General features: G+C 44.7%; 1 protein-coding gene across 1 annotated transcript in view; it reads left to right on the forward strand.

Annotated features, from left to right (window-relative positions):
* The first annotated feature begins 52 nt into the window (after positions 1–52).
* Socs7 (suppressor of cytokine signaling 7) overlaps positions 53–19669 on the forward strand; it is a 34946-nt gene continuing 15329 nt past the window's right edge. The window contains exons 1-6 of the mRNA XM_013038079.1: positions 53–837; positions 9745–9809; positions 15001–15105; positions 15522–15623; positions 16467–16597; positions 17460–17628. Coding sequence (XP_012893533.1) covers positions 53–837; positions 9745–9809; positions 15001–15105; positions 15522–15623; positions 16467–16597; positions 17460–17628 — 1357 coding nt within the window. The remainder of the gene's footprint in view (positions 838–9744; positions 9810–15000; positions 15106–15521; positions 15624–16466; positions 16598–17459; positions 17629–19669) is intronic.

The raw sequence follows: 19669 nt of genomic DNA on the forward strand, positions 1-19669 counted from the left end.
GCCCCCCTTCCTCGCGCGGCCCGGCCCGCGGGGCTCCCGGCCGCCGCAGCTGATGGTGTTCCGCAACGTGGGTCGACCGCCCGAGCAGGAGGACGCGGAGGCGGCTCCGGAGCCGGGACCCTCGGAACTGCTGTGTCCCCGGCACCGCTGTGCCCTGGACCCCAAGGCCCTGCCACCGGGCTTGGCGCTCGAGCGCTCCTGGGGCCCGGTCGCTGGACTAGAGGCACAGTTAGCGGCTCTGGGGCTCGGGCAGCCGGCGGGGCCGGGGGTCAAGACGGTCGGTGGGGGTTGCTGTCCGTGCCCGTGCCCCCCGCAGCCGCCCCCTCCGCTGCCCCAGCCGCCTGCTGCCGCCCCGCAGGCCGGGGAGGACCCCACCGAAACGAGCGACGCGCTGCTGGTCCTGGAAGGCTTGGAATCGGAGGCCGAGAGCCTGGAGACTAACAGCTGCTCGGAAGAGGAGCTCAGCAGCCCCGGCCGTGGAGGAGGAGGGGGCAGCCGGCTTCTGCTGCAGCCCCCAGGCCCCGAATTACCTCCGGCGCCCTTCCCACTGCAGGACTTGGTCCCTTCAGGGCGGCTGAATCGAGGGGAGCAGCAGCAGCAGCAACCGCAACCTCCGCCGCCGCCGCTGCCTCCAGGGCCCCTCCGGCCCCACGCGGGCCCTTCTAGGAAGGGTTCCTTCAAAATCCGCCTCAGTCGCCTCTTTCGCACCAAGAGCTGCAACGGTGGCTCGGGAGGTGGGGATGGCACCGGCAAGAGGCCTTCAGGAGAGCTGGCTGCTTCTGCTGCGAGCCTGACGGACATGGGAGGCTCTGTGGGCCGGGAGCTGGACTCGGGGAGGTGAGACCGTCTGGGGGTCGGGGGAGCTGGCCACAAACTTGCCTTTTTTTTCTTTTTTTTTCTGTTAGCATCATCCTAACAGTTCTCATGATCTTTGCGAAGAGGCACACTTGAGGCTAAAGGTGGTGACATCTTGCTTTCAGATCAAGAGCTAATTGTGGAAACAGCTTTCACTCTTAAGAGAGTTCACACTCCGTGACACTTCTCTGCTGGTTGGCAACACGCTCTTTGGGAATGACTTGAAACCATCTGCCCACCCCCATCCTGGCCTCACTTTTTTAAGTTTTTCTAAGGTGTCTTGTCTACCGTTACCCCCACAGGGAGGTTGCTGGAAATGGGCCTTGCACAAAAGGCTGGGTGTTGATTACTTTGCTTATTATGTTGGCCACCTTGCTGGTTTTTCTGTGGACCTGCACTCCCTTCTTCCCTTCAGCCTCATGCATGCATAGAGGCTAAGGACCGTATGCAGTATAGGCCATCAGTCAGTTGGGTATCTTAAATTTGGTTTAATGCTTTCCTGGTTTTTTCCCTTAGATGTACTTGCTGTCTAAAGCCTGTGTACTGACCACTGCCTGTGGGAATAGAAAATAGCTTTGCTTGCTTTCTCTGAAGCCCAGGTGAAAATTCTAAGTGTGAGTGAAGTATAGACATGGGTACTGTAGGCCAGTTAATGAAAATTGGTATTGAGGCCAACTAATGAAAATTCCAAACTTAAACATTAAGGCCAATAAGTGAAAGTTCCAGACTTAGACATTGAAGGTTTTTGTTTTTTGCTTGAATTCTTAAAGGGTGGACTGATTTTTGACATTCAATGAGATCAGTAGTATTGGTTTAGAAAGCTGTCAAGTTTCTAAACAACCAAGTTTTGTGTCAGTGAAATGAGACTTCGTTTGATGAAGGTTGCCATTATGGATTTTAGTTCTGAATGGGTCTTAACACCAGGCCTAGCTTTGTTTTTGATGTCGCTTATATGATGAATTCTCTTTTCTTTCCCTCCCTCTCTCCCAAAACCAAGGCCAAAGAACTGGTAAATCATATATATGGCCGGGCGCTGGTGGCTCACGCCTGTAATCCTAGCTACTCAGGAGGCTGAGATCTGAGGATCGTGGTTCAAAGCCAGCCCGGGCAGGAGAGACCGTGAGACTCCTATCTCCAATAAACCACCAGAAAACCGGAAGTGGCGCTGTAGCTCAAGTGGTAGAATGCTCAGCCTTGAGCTGAAGAGCTGAGGGACAGCGCCCAAGCCCAGAGTTCAAGCCCCACGACCGACAGAAAAAAAAAAAATCATATATATTGATAACCTTGCTGTGCACTAGAATCACTGGTGGAGCTTTTTGAAAAGGTTTATATGTTTGGAGCCAAAAATTTGAATTTTAAAAAGCTCCCCAGTTGATCCTGTAATTGAACCACTTACCCATGGACTTCTCATGGATATTTTGGTGTTCCAAGAGGCAAGTGTGCACTCAATTTATTTTGTTGCCCTTCCTGAACAGCTGTGCCATGGGTTTCTCTTGGGGATCAGACCAAATCCAAACTCCATAAAGAAATCAATGTCTTGCCCCTTCAGGCAGGACCATATTTCTCTGTTTGTTTCCTGATGAACTCATCCCAAGAACTCAGGTCTTAAAAAGTGTGTGACTGCTAAAAAAGTTTGTGTGTGTTTGTGTGTGTATGTGTGTGCATGTGCATGTTAGGTGATCCACCTACCAGTACAGACAGAATTTTCATCAGACGGGAGTGGAAGGCAGGATTGAAGCTGTGGGTAATAACATAGGATAGATTGCTAATTTTCTTGTGGTTTTCCCTGCCTTTGTTACATATTGACCAGGATTTGGGCTAATATTCCAGAGATGAAAAATATGAGGTGTGGCATGAAATTAGCTGTTACAGCTAATAGATTAAGAAGAGGACAAGGCATATAATATTATATGATGTTTTGCCTTTCGAAGCAGAATTTAATGGTCATTGGCGGCTGCTCTGCCACCAACCCTCACACTAAGCACAATACAGATTTTTGCTGCAGAGGAAACTGGGCTCTACTTCTGCAAAGAAGCTTAGTTCAGGGCACTGGAGAATTACATTTTTTGGTCCAAGGGCTTTTTCTGATGAATTGGAGAAGAGCTAGGCATTTGTGTGTAAACGTTTGGCTGACTGGTATTTGGAGGCAGCATGTTGTATAAAGAATGTGAAAGTCAAAAAAAAATAAAAAAAGAATGTGAAAGTCTAGATTCTATTTAGAACTCCAACATTATCTATGAGATGGAGGCCAAATTTGTCTTTATACATCCCTGTTTCATCCATAAAATGGGAGAAATAGCTATCTTGTTCCTGTTCCTATAGAAATAGAATGAAGACAAAAGAAATATAGATGGACTATTTTGTACCTTTTGGAAGAGAAGTAATAAAACTAAATTGGTAAATTTTTCTGTGCTTAGGATTTGGTGCTACTTGTTAGCTTTTCCACAGCTTACTATGTGCCAGTCTTGCTGGCAGCCTCACAGCTGTGAGAAACTTGGTAAATCTGGCTAGGGTGGGTGTGATTTTTGTGGATCTGTACCTCCACACAAGTCTGCCTTGTTGAGAAAAAGGATGAGTTTGGATTTTTAGCTTAGTCGCTTGATTGGTAGGACCTGGGAGCAGTGAGAAATTTCAGTCTTTTGCCAAAGGGTGTGTGTCTTCCTCCTTATTGTTGGTTGGAGTTAATTATGGGCCTCTGCTGTTCTTGCTGTGTAATTTGAGCATTTATAATAACCTCTAGGCATAATTCTCAACATCTGCCTTTACTGCCTACCTTTACCACAGCTAGACTAGAAAGTACTGCTAGCATTTTATAATACTTAGCATTTCCTATATTTAACACTAAGCAAAACTTGACTTCCTTTCACCTGTTCTTGGGTCTACCAAATGGACCTCTTGGATATTACTGAGTCTTAAAGGAGTATAAGTTAGCTTAGAGAACACTGTTTTTTTGTTTTTTGTTTTGGTCATGGGGCTTGAACTCTGGGCCTGTGCACTGTGCCTGAGCTCTTCAGCTAAAGGCTAGTTAGTGCTCTAGCACTTGAGCCACAAGCCACTTTGGGTTTTCTGGTGGTTAATTGGAGATGGGCTAACGATCCTCAGATCTCAGCCTCCTGAGTACGATTACACGTGTGAGCCCCTGCCACACCAGGCTTAGAGAATGCCTTTTAAGTGAAGTAAGAAATGAGCCTGCCAATTAATCAGGTTTCTATTCTTAGGAACTAGGCTAGGCCTTATACCACACATATGTTGTAATTCAGAGAACTGGGCTTGATGCCTGTGGGCCTCAATGTAATATAGAGCTTTGCTATTTCAGGAAAAGCAGTGGACGTCCCTTGTCTACTTCACATATGTTGAGCTGGTTGTCTTCCTTTGGATTTGGTGAGAAACAGCATGATATGCCCTTGAATTGTCATATGGTATACACTTGGTTGGGAATAGGTGCCTTTTTCTCTTTTAAAGACTTGTTTTTACTGAATTCAACCATTGAGGCTATTACTGGCAGTCCTCATAGTTCTATGATGATTTTTACAGGCTATATTGGCATCAGTTTGGGACTCTGCTGTCTTAGACAGACCTGTCATACAGGAGAAACTTTTTTTTTGGGGGGGGTCTGGTTGTGGGGCCTGAACTCTGGGCTTGGGCACTGTTCTTCAGCTCTTTAGCTCAAGGCTAGCTCTCTACCACTTGAGCCACAGCGCCACTTCCGGCTTTTTTCTTTTTGCTCATGTGGTGCTGAGGAATCGAACCCAGGGCCTCATGCATGCAAGGCAAGCTCTCTACCACTGAGCCACCTTCCCAGCCCCAGGAGAAACTCATTTTATTTTTTAGTGGTACTGGGGTTCAAACTCAGAGCTTCATGCTTGCTAAGTAGATGCTCTGCTGCTAAACCATGCCTCTGGCCATGTTTTGTACTTGTTATTTTTGACAGGCACTTGGACTACAATTTGCCTATTATTTAGACTGCCTGTTGCTACTGAGATGACAGGTGTGCACCACTGTGTCTAGCTTCCCTCTGTTGAGAAAGAATCTTGCAAACTTTTCTGCCTTGGATGGCCTGGAGCTGTGTACCTCCAGTATACTTTCGAATGACAGTCACACTTCAGTGAACCCAGCTAGGGTTAGGGGAGGGGGTCTCACAAATTTCTGCCTGGCCTCTTAATTGTGATCCTTCCATTCTCAGCCTCATAAGAAGCTAGGATTATAGGCTTGGGCCATTGACACCCAGCTCAGAAAGTTTTTTCACTGTTTCTGTGGGTATTGAGGTCTATAGGAGTCTTTTTATGTTAGAGCACAACATATTGAGAGCAAAATAATTTTATGGCATGGTAAGGAAGTCCTGGCCGTTTGGGTTTTGGGTCTACACTCTGTTGATCTTTTTAACTGTCTTTCCAAAAAGTAGTTGTGGTTGGCAGCTCTCTTAGAACTAGCTCCCGGGCTTTAGAAATCTCTAACCCTTTGAGTCTTGTGCCTTTCACATCTCAATACTTTCCCAGCCAATGTCATTCCTAAGGTTTTATGACTTGGACTGAGCCTCTTGGCTTTTCCCTGGTGGTTCCTTCTATGGGTTCTTTAGCTGGTTTAGGGTGGCATTTTGGATCTGACCTTGCTGCACAGATGTCTGTGTATTGGAACTAAAAATGAACACATGGTTTTTGTGCCTGTAGCACATGGACAGACACTGGCTTATGATGTGTTGGAAATGGCACAGGCTGCTTGACTTGGCACTGTGTTCTTAAACAAGGGCAAGAGGTACATTGGGACCCTAAGTCAACCAAGTATTTGGGCATCCTAGTTTGGAAATTACTTTGGAAAAGACTATGTATATGTCTTAGAGCATCAGTAGAGAGGATCTGTGGTCACCAAGGTGGAAGGCATTACTATTTTATTGTTTATATTTTAGGTTTTAAGGAATTTGAAAACTGACAGTGGTTATATCTTATATCTATGTGGTATTATCCTATCTAATCTCATACTTATAACTGCTTTTTTTTTTTTTTTTGTCGGTCGTGGGGCTTGAACTCTGGGCCTGGGCGCTGTCCCTCAGCTCTTCAGCTTAAGGCGAGCGCTCTACCACTTGAGCTACAGCGCCACTTCCGGTTTTCTGGTGGTTTATTGGAGATAGGAGTCTCACGGTCTCTCCTGCCCGGGCTGGCTTTGAACCGCGATCCTCAGATCTCAGCCTCCTGAGTAGCTAGGATTACAGGCGTGAGCCACCAGCGCCCGGCTACTTATAACTGCTTTTATCTTATAAACCTTGTTACCAGACAGTAGAGATGAACAGAGGCACAGACAATGATACAAAAGGACTTCTAGCCCAAGTCCTTTGACCCCATCCTGTGGAGTTACCAGAGGCATAACCCACCAAATCCTATCCCATCTCAATCTACCACTGAAATGTTTCTGCTACTAAGATACAAGTGGCCCACTGGCAAAATTATAATGGCTTAACTTTGTACCTGCCCATTGTCAGAGTGATGTGGGGAGGCATTAATAACATGGGTATGTCATACAGAAGGTTAGTTTAAAATATTTATCTGAAACCGTAACACTCGTGATGCCTTCCAAAAAAGTTTTGCCTTCCAAAAAATCAGTTTAGAATAGGCTTTTTATCATTCCAGATGTTTAATATATACAAAAAGATATAAAAGATATATGTACATGAATAACAAATACATACCTAGGTCTTACAATTAAGCTTGGCATATGTTTAGAATATTACCAGTACCTTTGAAGACCCCAGTGTTGCTTCCTGATTACATTTTACTTTTCCCTTAGATAAATGAAATGCCACCCTCAATTTTCAATTTTGTGTTAATCATTCATTTTTTTCCCCTTTTTTTTTTCTTTTTTCCGGTCCAGGGGCCTGAACTCTGGGCCTGGCGCTGTCACTCAGCTCTTCAGCTCAAGGCTAGTGCTCTACCACTTGAGCCACAGCGCCGCTTTTGGCTTTTTCTGTTTATTTGGAGGAATAGAACCCAGGGCTTCATGCATGGGAGGCAAGCACTCTACCACTGAGCCACCTTCTCTTTTAATAGTCATTTAGATCCCCCCCCCCCCCAAATGACTGCCAGTAGAATGCTGCTTTGGGTGTTTAGTTAGGCAGCATTTCCTTGAAGAGAGAAGGAAGTACAGGTATTTATTATTAGCCTCTCAGTCTCTTAGACCTTTTACTTCTTCGCTTCCAGCTCTGAAGCACCCTTATTTGCCAAGAAAAACCATCCTGGCACGCTAAAATGGCTCTGCCTGAGTTTAGATTCAGATGTTTTTCTTTTTCTAGAGCCTAGGAACTATGATTTTTCTTCTTCAAAATGTCGGGGGTGGGGAGAAGATGAGCTGAAGTGAGAAGGCCTCCGCAAGATGTGTGCATTTGGGTACTGCCGTTCTTCAGTGCTTGGCACTGGAGAGACTCGTCCTCAGCATGGGCAGATGGCAGAGTAATGCAGCTTCCTTTGAAAAGAGGCAAACAGCCAAATGGCTGAGGTGTGAACCTTTTCAAAGGCCAGTGCTTTGGTTTCTACTTGCTGAGTTTAATGTACCCACAAGTTATCGTACAAAACTCAGTTTAGAAGCTTTTTAGTGGTCTTAAGGTTGATGTTCAGTGGAATTTATATTCCATTCTAGCCATTTGGATTGTTGGCACCAAGCTGCAATCACGAACTTTTATAAACAGAGGGACTATGTTTGTTTTGTTTGTATATAATGCTGTGGGGGTGGTGTTCAGTGTATGCCGTTAGATCGCTCAAGCCTCAGCATGACACAGGGTGTGAAGACTGGTCAAGAGAAGGGAACTCACCAGTGTTTCCTTAGGAGGATCGTGTGGTTTTAGAATTTTGTTTGCATTTTAAGGAGCTCAGATGAAGCTTTTCTGAAAGGTAAATAAATACACAAACATCTTCTGAAGCCAAATAACTTTAAAGTAGGATTTCATTTTGGATTTTTTTTCCCTCTTGATTGCAATTGAAAGCTAAGACAGTTTACCTTCTATTTAATCTTTTGGGTGAGAATCTTTTTGGAAGTTGAGCCAACTATAACGTATGTAGTCAGGAACCACATAATTATAGTTATAATGCTTGGTATCAGTCAATTGTAGGTTGAGATTTTTTTTAAGTCTGGTTGATTGAGGTATCATTTAAATGCCATAAAATTCAGCTCTTTCGGGTGTCTAGTTCTACTAATTTTGACAAACTTATATAGTCTCCAGAACTACATCGTTGAACATGTAGCCTATTTCCATCACCTCAATATTTTTGCCTTAGCTGGGTCCTAGAGACCTGTAATCCTAACTATTCAGTTGGCTGAGATTTGAGGGTCGCAGTTTGAAGCCAGCTGGGGCAGAAAAATCCATGAGACTCTTACCTCCATTAATAGCAAAAAGACAAAAGTAGAGATATGGCTCAAGTGTATATGTATAACAACAGCATTGAGCGAAAGAGCCAAGCAAGAGTGCGAGGCCCTGAGTTCAGGCCTTAGTATTGGTACAAAGAAAAGGAAAAAGCTATTTGCATTGTGATTTTTGCATTGTAGTCAGGTGGAGGGTTTTTTTTTGTTTAGTTTTTTAGTTTAGCATATTTTTGGGAAGAATGGAGTAAAGTCTTTTTCATTTCTTCCGTGTGTGTGTGTGTGTGTGTGTGCACGCGCGCATGCGCATGTGCTTATACTGGGGCTTGAACTCAGGGGCTGGGCACTGTCCCTCAGCTTTTTCACTGAAGCCTGGCACTCTGCCACTTGAGCTACAGCTTCACTACCAACTTTTTTGGTGGTTAATTGGAGATTAATTGGAGTCTCAGGGACTTCTCTCCCTGGGCTGGCTTCTCAGATCTCAACCTCCTGAGTAGCTGGAATTACAGGCATGAACCACTGATGCCCTGGCTTCATTTCTTTTTATTTTCTCTGAAATGCTATTTGAAATTTGTACAAAGCAGTCTTTGGTGTGTAATCAAAGGTATAGTCCCTGGAGCAGCATTAAAGAGGAGTCAGAGGTCTGGGAAGGTAGCTCAGTGGTAGAGCGCTTGCCTTGCATGCCAGAGGCCCTGGGTTCGATTCCTCAGGACCACATAAGCAAAAAGAAAAAAGCTGGAGGTGGCGCTGTGGCTCAAGTGGTAGAGCGCTAGCCTTGAGCTGAAGAGCTAAGGGACAGCGCCCAGGCCCAGAGTTCAGGCCCCATGACTGGACCCAAAAAAACAAACAAACAAAAAATGCCCAGGCACAGCACCCAAGCTAAATTCAAGCCCTGGACCAGCACCAAAAAAAAAAAAAAAAACCAAAATAAATAAAGAGGAGTGAGAGGTATGTGACTAAGAGAGGAAGGGATGTGCTTGGGTGCTAGGCAGAGCCTCTGTCCTGAGAATGCTTAGCCAGGACTTTGGCCCAGTTCTCTGGGCAATTGGGCAGAAATAGTCTTCTGGTTGAAGATTAGGTGTCTTGTATTGCCCTTCTCAAGTCTGAATATGATTTCTGGTTTTACCAATTTCTTTGGGGACCTCTTGCTCTTAGAGGTGGACCCAGAAGGAAAGCTATTGTTTCAAGTGCCTAGTCAAGTCTGGAGCATTTTTCTTGGCTCCCAAATGAAAATAACTCTATCTGATTCTCTTTCTCTTGAAATGGACTTGCTAATTACCATTCAAGGTGTTCTACTTTTTTAATGTGTTGAGTTTAGAGAGATTCAAAGGGATTTCTCACTGCTTTGTAAGCTGGTGAATTTGGTAGCCAAATCTATTTAAGGAATTGCTTTAATTATTCTCCTTTAAATTTTAGGCTTTATCACAAAAAGTGTTTCTGACAATGAATGGAGTTTTGCTTTGTTTTTCAATGCATCTGGAATTGAGTTGTAGTAATTTAAATGCATACATGTTCATTTCTCCCTTTTATTCTATTCTTACTCCCCAGGAAACCCAGATTGACAAGAACTCAAAGTGCCTTTTCTCCAGTCTCCTTCAGTCCCCTGTTCACAGGTAAGGATGATGTTTTTCTCTTTCGTTTGACATCTGAGTGTTTAGAGACCTGTCAAGAAAACACTTGCAGATGCCTCCCAGGGGAGCTTTGGGCATGTCTACAGTAATTTCCCTCATTAGGGTGAAGCTATTTTTATGGTGTAGAATGTGCTCTGGACTTTCAGTGCTTTGTACCAGGAGGTATAGTCTGCTTGTTGATGATTGACTATCCCTAGCAGTTATACAGTGCTTAGTTTACAATCATCACATATAAATTACAAGTAGAAATTATAGTCTCACAATGCATTAAAGACTCTAGAAGTCAGCTGGGCACCGGTGGATCACGCCTGTAATCCTAGCTACTCAAGAGGCTGAGATCTGAGGATCACGGTTCAAAGCCAACCTGGGCAGGAAAGTCCGTGAGACTCTTATCTCCAATAAACCACTAGAAAACTGGAAGTGGTGCTGTGGCTCAAGCAGTAGAGCACTGGTCTTGAGCTGAAGAGCTGAGGGATAGCTCCAAAGCTCAGAGTTAAAGCCCCACAAAACAACAACAACAACAACAACAAAAAACTCTAGAAGTCATATAGGTCCTATCCTTACTTCCAAAGGAGTTCATAGATTATCTGATAAAAATGATCCATGTGGGGATGGGAGGTTGGCTCAGGGATAGAGTGCTTGCCTTGTATGCATGAGGCCCTGGGTTTGATTCCTCAGTACCACATAAACAGAAAAAAGCTGAAAGTGGCACTGTTGCTCAAGTGGTAGGGTGCTAGCCTTGAGCTGTAGAGCTGAGGGACAACACCCATGCCCAGAGTTCAGCCCCCACGACTGACAAAAATAAAAAAATAAAAAAAATAAATTCATGAATAGTTGCTCTTTTTTTTTCTTTTTTCTTTTATCTTTTTGTTGCTTGTGGGGCTCGAACTTGGGTTGCTGTCCCTGAGTACCTTTGCTCAAGACTAGCATTCTACCACTTTGAGCCACAGCACCACTTCTGGTTTTCTGGTGGTTAATTGGAGTAAGAGTCTCATGGACTTTCTTGCCCAGGCTAACTTTCGATTTTCAGATCTCAGCCTTCTAAGTAGCTAGGATTGTAGGTGTGAGCTACCAGTGCCCAGCTCATGCGTGCGTGCGTGCGTCTGTCTGTGCCAGTATTTGAGTTTGAACTCCAGACCCTGAGCTCTTGCTCTGCTTTCTCATTCACAGCTGCCACAGCTTCACTTCTAGCTTTTTGCTGATTAATGGGAGATGGACTCTCATGGACTTTCTTCCCAGGCTGGCTTTGAACTGTAGTCCTCCAGGTCTTTCTCTTGAGTAATTAGGATTACAAGCACAAGTTATCAGCCCCTGGTTTATCTGGTCTGTCTCTTCTTTCTTTTCTTTCCTGCCTATCCTGCAGCTTGAACTCACTGTCCCTGAGCTTTTTTGCTTGAAACTAGCTTTCCACTCCTTGAGTCACAGCTCCCCTTCTTAACTAGAGAATAAGAGTCTTAATTGGAGATAAGAGTCTCATGAACTTTTCTGCCCAGGCTGGCTTTGAACTGCAACTCTCAGATCTCAGCCTCCTGAGTAGCTAGGATTACAGGCATGAGCCACTGGTGTCCAGCTTATCTGGTCTATTTTAAGACTTCGGGGCATAAGGGATTACATGAGCGCTTATCTTACCTATTTTAGGGGCTAGCAGTTCTTGCAGCTGTTAGCATTCTTCATTCTATCTAATTTAAGTCTTTCCTCTTCTAGCAAGGAACACAGTTGCTAAAGTAGGAAAGCTGTTGAATGTCCTCTGAGTAATGGATAACTACTTTCTCATTTTATGGCAAACTGTTTCAGAGGGAGACCTTCTGTTCTGTTCATAGGATATGAAGCTCCTGATTAAAAAAACTGTAGGAAAGAAGGTCTTTTTCAAGTTACCTCAAGTCTCAGAAAGTTATATTCTCCTTAGTTGTGACTGAGAAGCCATTAAAAAACAATGTCAATCTTAGCTGGATGTGTTGTCACACACCTGTAATTCCACACTGGGGAGTTTGAGGCAAGAGGGTATAATGTGTCCTCTAAAGAGGTGATCGAGCTGCATGTTGGTGGCTCATGCCTGTCACCCTAGCTACTCAGGAGGCTAAAATCGGAGGATAACAGTTCAAAGCTAGTTAGGGCAGAAAAGTCTAAGAGATTCCATCTCCAAAATAACAAAGAACTGGGCTGAAAGTGTGATTCAACTAATAGCACACCAGTTGTGATCAAGCAAGCCAAGTGAGCAAGCAAGCCAAAGAGCAGCTTGAGGCACAGAGTTCAAGTCCTGGAACTGGCAAAAAGAAAAAGTGAAGCCGGAAAAAAAAAAAAAAGAAAAAGTGAAGCCGGGCGCTGGTGGCTCACGCCTGTAATCCTAGCTACTCAGGAGGCTGAGATCTGAGGATCGCAGTTCAAAGCCAGCTCGGCAGGAAAGTCCGTGAGACTTTTTTTTTGGGTCCAGTCATGGGGCCTGAACTCTGGGCCTGGGCACTGTCCCTCAGCTCTTCAGCTCAAGGCTAGCACTCTACCACTTGAGCCACAGCGCCACTTCTGGCTTTTTTTTCTTTTTGCTTATGTGGTGCTGAGGAATCAAACCCAGGGCCTTATACATGCAAGGCAAGCACTCTACCACTGACCAACCTCCCAACCCCAAAGCCTAACCCCAATAAACCACTAGAAAAATCTGAAGTGGCTTTTGTGGCTCAAGCGGTAGAGCGCTTGCCTTGAGCTGAAGAGCTGAGGGACAGCGCCCAGGCCCAGAGTTCAAGCCCCACAGCCGACAAAAAAAAAAAAAGAAAGAAAGAAAAAGTGATTAGAAGGATTATGATTTAGGAATGGGCATTTCAAGGAAGATGTTACGCATGTCAGTGAGTTCTGTCATCATGTCGTCCCATCCACCCCCCCCCCCCCCAAACCTGGATAGATTGTGCTGTGCTGGCTGGCTGTGCTGTCAGGACTATGAGTTTGTATCTGTATAGACATTGATTGTAGTAGAAAATGTGGCTGCTGTTCTTACTCCAGACCTAGGATTTTTTTTTGTCGGTCGTGGGGCTTGAGCTCTTCAGCTCAAGGCGAGCGCTCTACCACTTGAGCTACAGCGCCACTTCCGGTTTTCTGGTGGTTTATTGGAGATAGGAGTCTCACGGTCTCTCCTGCCCCGGCTGGCTTTGAACCTCGATCCTCAGATCTCAGCCTCCTGAGTAGCTAGGATTACAGGCGTGAGCCACCAGCGCCTGGCAGACCTAGGATTTCTTATCCTTTTGGGCATATGTCTTTCTATTTAGTAACTATTTTCTATGTAAAGTAAGTTATACTCAAATTTGTCATTTCAGGTTCAGACTCTTGAATTCCATATTTTTTTTATTGACTTGACCAGTCTTGAGCCTGCTTATAAGCTTTTTGCTCATAGTTTGTACTCTACCATTTGAGCCACACCTCTAGTCCTTCAATTACATCTTTTATCTAACTGCTACACCTCCAACGTAGAACTCTAATATGTTGGGAGACATTTGTCCATGCTTGTTGCACTGCTCAGGGCAACAAGTTGGTTACCAAACCGTGTGTTGAGTCCAACCAGCTTCCTCAAGTGGTGACTTTGAAGATAGCTTTTCTGTTCATTTGTTTTCCTCAATGTTGGGATTCAAGCCCAGCCTAGGGCCTCATACATGTTAGACACTCTACTACTATGCCTCCAGCCCTCTACTTTTATCTTAATCAGTGTTTAAGACCTTTGTGAAACTATGTATTTAGATTCTGAAAATCTAGCTCCTGGTTATAGAGATATTGGACACCTCATTTCTTCAATTGGGAAGCATTAAAATACAGCTAAGAGCTAATTAAACCCTGAATATGAAAAAGGTATTGGAAATCACACTCCAAAGGCTAAGTTTGAGAAGTTCTGTGTTTTGACCTACAGATGAATCCTTCCAAAGCAAACCTGACCACCAACCTGTGATAATGAAATACCCTTTATTTTCTGGTGATTCAAATTAGGGTCTAGATGGCACAAATGGCAAGAACATATGGGTATATGGCAGAGAACAGACTGGATGACATGCTGGAAAGTCAGGGAAACCATGTGCCATCTCCCCAAGTTTTTTTGTGGAGCTTCCCCTTAAGTTTTGACTTTTAGCTGATTATGGAAATCAATTTTTAGGGTTACAAGTATACTTTCAGACTTTGTAACCTCAGCTATTAAGAACTAACTGAAGCTGGGCACCAGTGGCTCACACCTTTAATCCTAGCTACTAAGAAGGCTGAGATCTGAGGATCACAGTTCAAAGCCAAGACAGACAAGAAAGTCCGTAAGACTCAACAAACCACCAGAAAACTGAAAGTTGTGCTGTGGTTCAAGTGGGAGATCAGTAGCCTTGAGCTGAAGAGCAGAAGGACAGTGTCCAGGCCCAATGTTCATGCCCTACAACTGACCAAAAAAAAAAGAAAAGAAAAGAAAAAGAAAAGAATTAACTCACATGTTATAGGTAGATACTTTTTACAGGTAGATACTCTGGAAAGCCCTCCAAGCTAACATGGGGAAACTTTGTGTGCATTCAGCTTTACCCTGCAGTTCTTAACACTTTGTGGCAAAGCTGTTTCCATGGCATATAACATGCCACTTGCCTTGCTCCCTAAGGCAGAAATTGGTTTGCAAGGACAAATGATATTGTTTCATATGATTTAAAAAAAAGATTCCTTGTTCAGGGTTATATCTCTAGTTTAAGGTAAATCAGTGACAGAAAGTATTAGATGGGTTTTCCACTGTCAATCCTAAAGAACCTTTTGGCCATCTGGGCACTGGTGGCTCACACCTGTAATGCTAGCAACTCTGGAGGCTGAGATCTTCAGGTTTGTACTTCAAAGCCAGCCCACATAGATAAATATATAATACTCCATCTCCCATTAACTAACAAAAAGCTGGCTGGAGGTGTGACTCAACCTGAGCAAGTGTGAGGCCCTGAGTTCAAGTTCCAGTACCAGCCATAACCTAATAAATAAACCTTGGCTCTTAACAGGGCAAAGGAATGAATGATAGAATTTTAATTAGTGTTCAGGGTGATTCCAGCCCTAGGAAGTATTAGATTTTGGGTGCACTTTGAAATTGTAGACCTCTAGCCTCCTTTGTTTGCCCTTTGTTTCACTTTGCTTTTGCCCTCAGCTTTGGACAAGGTGCTTCTGTAACTTGCTTTCTCTGTGAATCCCTCAGGTGAAACAGTGTCGCTTGTGGATGTGGATATTTCTCAGCGGGGCCTGACCTCTCCACATCCTCCAACTCCCCCTCCTCCTCCAAGAAGAAGCCTCAGCCTCCTAGGTATAGTCTCCTTCCTCCCTTTTCTACCAGCTCACCTTAATGGGAGGGTAAACTCTAGGGACTTACTCTTTTCTAGGAGCCAGACAGGCTCCTGGGTTTTTAATGATGGCCCAATTATTTCCTGTCCCTTTCTCAGCTCCCCTGTCATCGTCCTAGACAGTTAAACCTGCATGCTGTAATGTTTACTGTTCATATGTTAATTAGCTTTATACTCATCTTGCCCTCAATCTGCAGCCACAAATATCATTACTCTACTGCTTTCTAAGCAAAGCAAACCAGTTTTAAGTTGTGTAAAACATAGGGTAAAAGTCAGACCACTTTGCCCCAGAGGGCAGCCCAATAATCCTCCCATTCTTTGCCTTCACTTCATTCTGTGCACATTTTTATGACCCTTTTGCTTTTGTTCTCTCTTCTAGATGATATCAGTGGGACGCTGCCTACATCAGTCCTTGTGGCTCCGATGGGGTCTTCCTTGCAGTCTTTCCCCCTACCTCCGCCTCCTCCACCCCATGCCCCAGGTTAGCTTAGCTTAGAGGCTAGACTTGTCAGAATGGAAGAATGGGAGAAATCTATTTATGGAAATAACAACTTTTAAGAAAGCTTAAATCTTTCCCCTTGGCTGGACTAGAACTTTGAACTGAGGCCGAGAACTATTTTTTCTAACCAGTTTCTCAGAGATGAATCTGATTTTTCTTGGGATAAAAGACTACTGAATTTTCCATGCCTACTGCTGACAGTGCTTTGTAGTCCTTGAGTAGCTGTTACTTAGGAATCTGCCTTACTCTTAGGATAGTGAAGAGGTTTAATATGTTGCTGGTTTTCAAAGCTCTTTGATTTTTCTAAGCTTTTAGTATTTATTGCAGCCTTGTAAATAAGTACTAAGCATTTAGTAGCCCATACCTACTTTGCCAGCCTCCTGTACCCAAGGAATAAAATGAACAAAGTCAGTCCATATTGTTTTCTACTTGCCTGGCAAAATCATTACTCTCCATGGGCAAGTAAGCGAGTCACTATTTCCAAGGCTGCTTTACTGGCACTTCACTTCTAGGTGGGAGAAGTTGGAATCGCTCTAGGCTGGTGAAGTCCCTGAAGTAGTCACCTTAGTCAGGTTAGTGAGCAGCTCCCCTACCTCTTTTCTGGGGTTAAATGCCCCCACCCATCCTTCACAGCTTACACGAGCCCACACAGCTTTTTGTTCCAGCCCATTCAGCTCTTTCCCACTGCTTTGGCTTCTACCCTTTCCAGCTTAGCTTCTAATGCCTTTCCCCTCTTCAGTTAGCATCTCTTTTTGGGGGGAGCGTTTTGCGTGTGGGTGGGAGCAGTGATGGTGAACAAGTAACTTTCACTCTCTTGCCCTGTAGATGCATTTCCCCGGATTGCTCCCATCCGAGCAGCTGAATCTCTGCACAGCCAGCCCCCTCAGCACCTCCAGTGTCCCCTCTACCGGCCTGACTCAAGCAGTTTTGCAGCCAGCCTCCGAGAGTTGGAGAAGGTAAGTCATTCCTGAAGACTGGCAGGTACCATTTCTCCTGTGTTTTGAGTTTTGAACCCAGGCTCTCATTGTTTTTAGAAGTAGTTTCCTTGCTTCCCTATTTACAGTGACAGAACAGTATTTTTTATTCCACCAGAGATGTAATAAAACTGAGTTTTGGAGCCAGGCACCAGGCTCATGCCTGTTAATCTTAGCCACTCAGAGGCTGAGATCTGAAGATCAAAGTTTGAGTTAGCCTAGGCAGGAAACTCCATGAGACTCTTATCTTCCATTAAGTACCCCCCTCCCCCCCAAAAAAAAAGACAAATGGAGCTGTGACTCAGGAGGTACCTCACCAGCCTTGAGCAAAAATACTCAGAGATAGCACCTAGGCCCTGAGTTCAAATTCCAGGACTGGAGCCAAAAAATGTAATTAAATTCAGAAATGTTTAAACAGTCCGATTAACCAGAAAACCTAGTGTTTTCTTCATAGTCCCTGAGTAATAAAATGTAGAATTAGTCTTTTTTTTTTTTTTTTTTTTGGTCATAGGGCTTGAACTCTGGGCCTGGGCGCTGTCCTCAGCTCTTTAGCTCAAGACTAGCACTTTACACTTGAACCATAACTCCACTTCCAGCTTTTTCTGCTTATGTTGCTGAGAATCGAACCCAGGGCCTCATGCATTCAAGGCAGTCACTCCATCACTGAGCCACCTTCCCAGTCCCCGAGTCTTTGTTACCTAGAGGAGTAGAAGCATAGTTGGAATTCTTCTAATGGCTTTTACATACTCACATGTCTTAGAGAATGGGGGGTTCCCTCTGGTGAGACAGATTGTGCTGAAAACTCTGTTCTGTTAACTAGTTGGCTGTTTCCTGTCTTTGATAGTGTGGTTGGTATTGGGGGCCAATGAATTGGGAAGATGCAGAGATGAAGCTGAAAGGGAAACCCGATGGTTCTTTCCTGGTACGAGACAGCTCCGATCCTCGTTACATCTTGAGCCTCAGTTTCCGGTCCCAGGGTATCACCCACCACACTAGAATGGAGCATTATAGAGGTAAGAGGTATTGCTGTTGTTAGCCTTCTTCCCTCTATGGTATTTGATTTTTTTGTGGGAAGGATTGTTTTTGTTTTTGTTTTTTTTTTTGGGTCCGGTCGTGGGGCCTGAACTCTGGGCCTGGTGCTGTCCCTCAGCTCTTCAGCTCAAGGCTAGTGCTCTACCACTTGAGCCACAGTGCCACTTCCGGCCTTTTTTTTCTGCTTATGTGGTGCTGAGGAATCGAACCCAGGGCCTCATGTATGCAAGGTAATCGCTCTACCACTGAGCCACCTTCCCAGCCCTCATGGGAAGGATTTACAGGAATGGAACTAGAAATTGGGGATGGGGGGAATTTCATAGGCTCTTTTTGTTTTGTTTTGTTTTGGGTTTTTTTGGGTTGGTCGTGGAACCTGAACTCTGGGCCTGGGTTCTGTTCCTCAGCTCTTCAGCTCAAGGCTAGTGCTGTACCACTTGAGCCACGGCGCTACTTCTGGCTTTTTCTGCTTATGTGGTGCTGAGGAATCGAACCCAAGGCTGCATGCATGCGAAGCAAGCACTCTACCACTGAGCCGCCTTCCCAGCCCCTCATAGGCTCTTTAATGTTTACATGGGCTCTAGTTTTAGTCACTCGAAGAAATATTGGACCCGGGCTCTGATGGCTCACAACTATAATTCTAGCTATTCAGGAGGTTGAGGTCTTAGGATCATGGTTCAAAGCCAGCCTGGGCACGAAAGTCCATGAGACTCTTACCTCCAGTTAACCAGAAAACTAAAAGTGGTACTATGACTCAAAGTGGTAGAGTGCTAGCCTTGAGTAGAGAGCGCTCAGGGATAGCACTCAGACTCCAAGTTTAAGCATGACTGATGGAAATTTTTTTTTTTTGTCAGTCATGGGGCTCAAGTGGTAGGGTGCTAGCCTTGAGCTGAAGAGCTGAGGGACAACACCCAGGCCCAGAGTTCAGCCCCCACGATATATAATGCTAGCTACTCAGGAGGCTGAGATCTGAGGATCGTGGTTCTAAGCTAGCCTGGGCAGGAAACTCCATGAGACATGTATCTCTAATAAACTACTCAAAAAAGCCAGAAGTGGCACTGTGTCAAGTGGTAGAGTGCTCTCCTTGAGCAAAAAGAAACTCAGGGACAATGCTGAGGCCAAGTTTAAGCCCCAGGATGGGGGAGGGGGCACCAAAAATGAAAAATTCATGAAGAGCTATGTGCTGGTGGCTCATGCCTATGATCCTAGCTACTCAGGAGGCTGAGATCTGAAGACTGAGGTTTTTCAGCCAGCCTGGGCAGGAAAGTCTGTGAGACTCTTACCTCCAATGAAACATCAAAAAGCCAAAAGTAGAGGTGAGATGTGACTCAAGTGGTAGACCGTTAGTTTTAGGCCAGAAAGCTCAGGGACAGTGCCCACCCCTGAGTTCAAGCCCCAGGACTGACAAAAAACAAAAAGCAAAAAAACCCAAACAACCAGGGAGACTGTTACCTATTTTCCTGCTGTTCCTTAAAACCAAAGTCAAACAGACAAAACAGAAATACAAAACAAAGTGTTTCAAGAGGGAAGCTGTTTGTTAAACTTATGAAAATGATAAATGACTATATTTTGAGAATGACGAATATCTGGTCTTTAGGTTCCTGATGGTATAAAAGCTTTCTGAATTACTTCTTTCTCTAATTACTTCTTGTTGAAAAAAGCTTTTCTCCCTTGAATAAATGGAGGCCTTTCTCTTGCCAGTTTGCAGTGGGACATTTTTCTTTATCATTTTAAGTGATATACTGTAAGAGTAGCTAGAAGGTTTGAAATCTGCAGTTATGCCGGGTGCCAGTGGCTCACACCTGTAATCCTAGCTACTCGGGAGGCTGAGATCTGAGGATCATGGTTCAAAGCCAGCCTGGGCAGTAAAGTCTGTGAAACTCTTATGTCCAACAAACCACCAGAAAACCGGAAGTGGCGCTGTAGCTCAAGTGGTAGAGCACTTGCCTTGAGCTGAAGAGCTGAGGGACAGCGCTCAGGCCCATGACCGACAAAAAAAAAAAAGAAAAAAGAAATCTGCGGTTA

Source organism: Dipodomys ordii, unplaced genomic scaffold (assembly GCF_000151885.1).
Source record: "Dipodomys ordii isolate 6190 unplaced genomic scaffold, Dord_2.0 Scaffold7, whole genome shotgun sequence".
NCBI lineage: Eukaryota > Metazoa > Chordata > Mammalia > Rodentia > Heteromyidae > Dipodomys > Dipodomys ordii.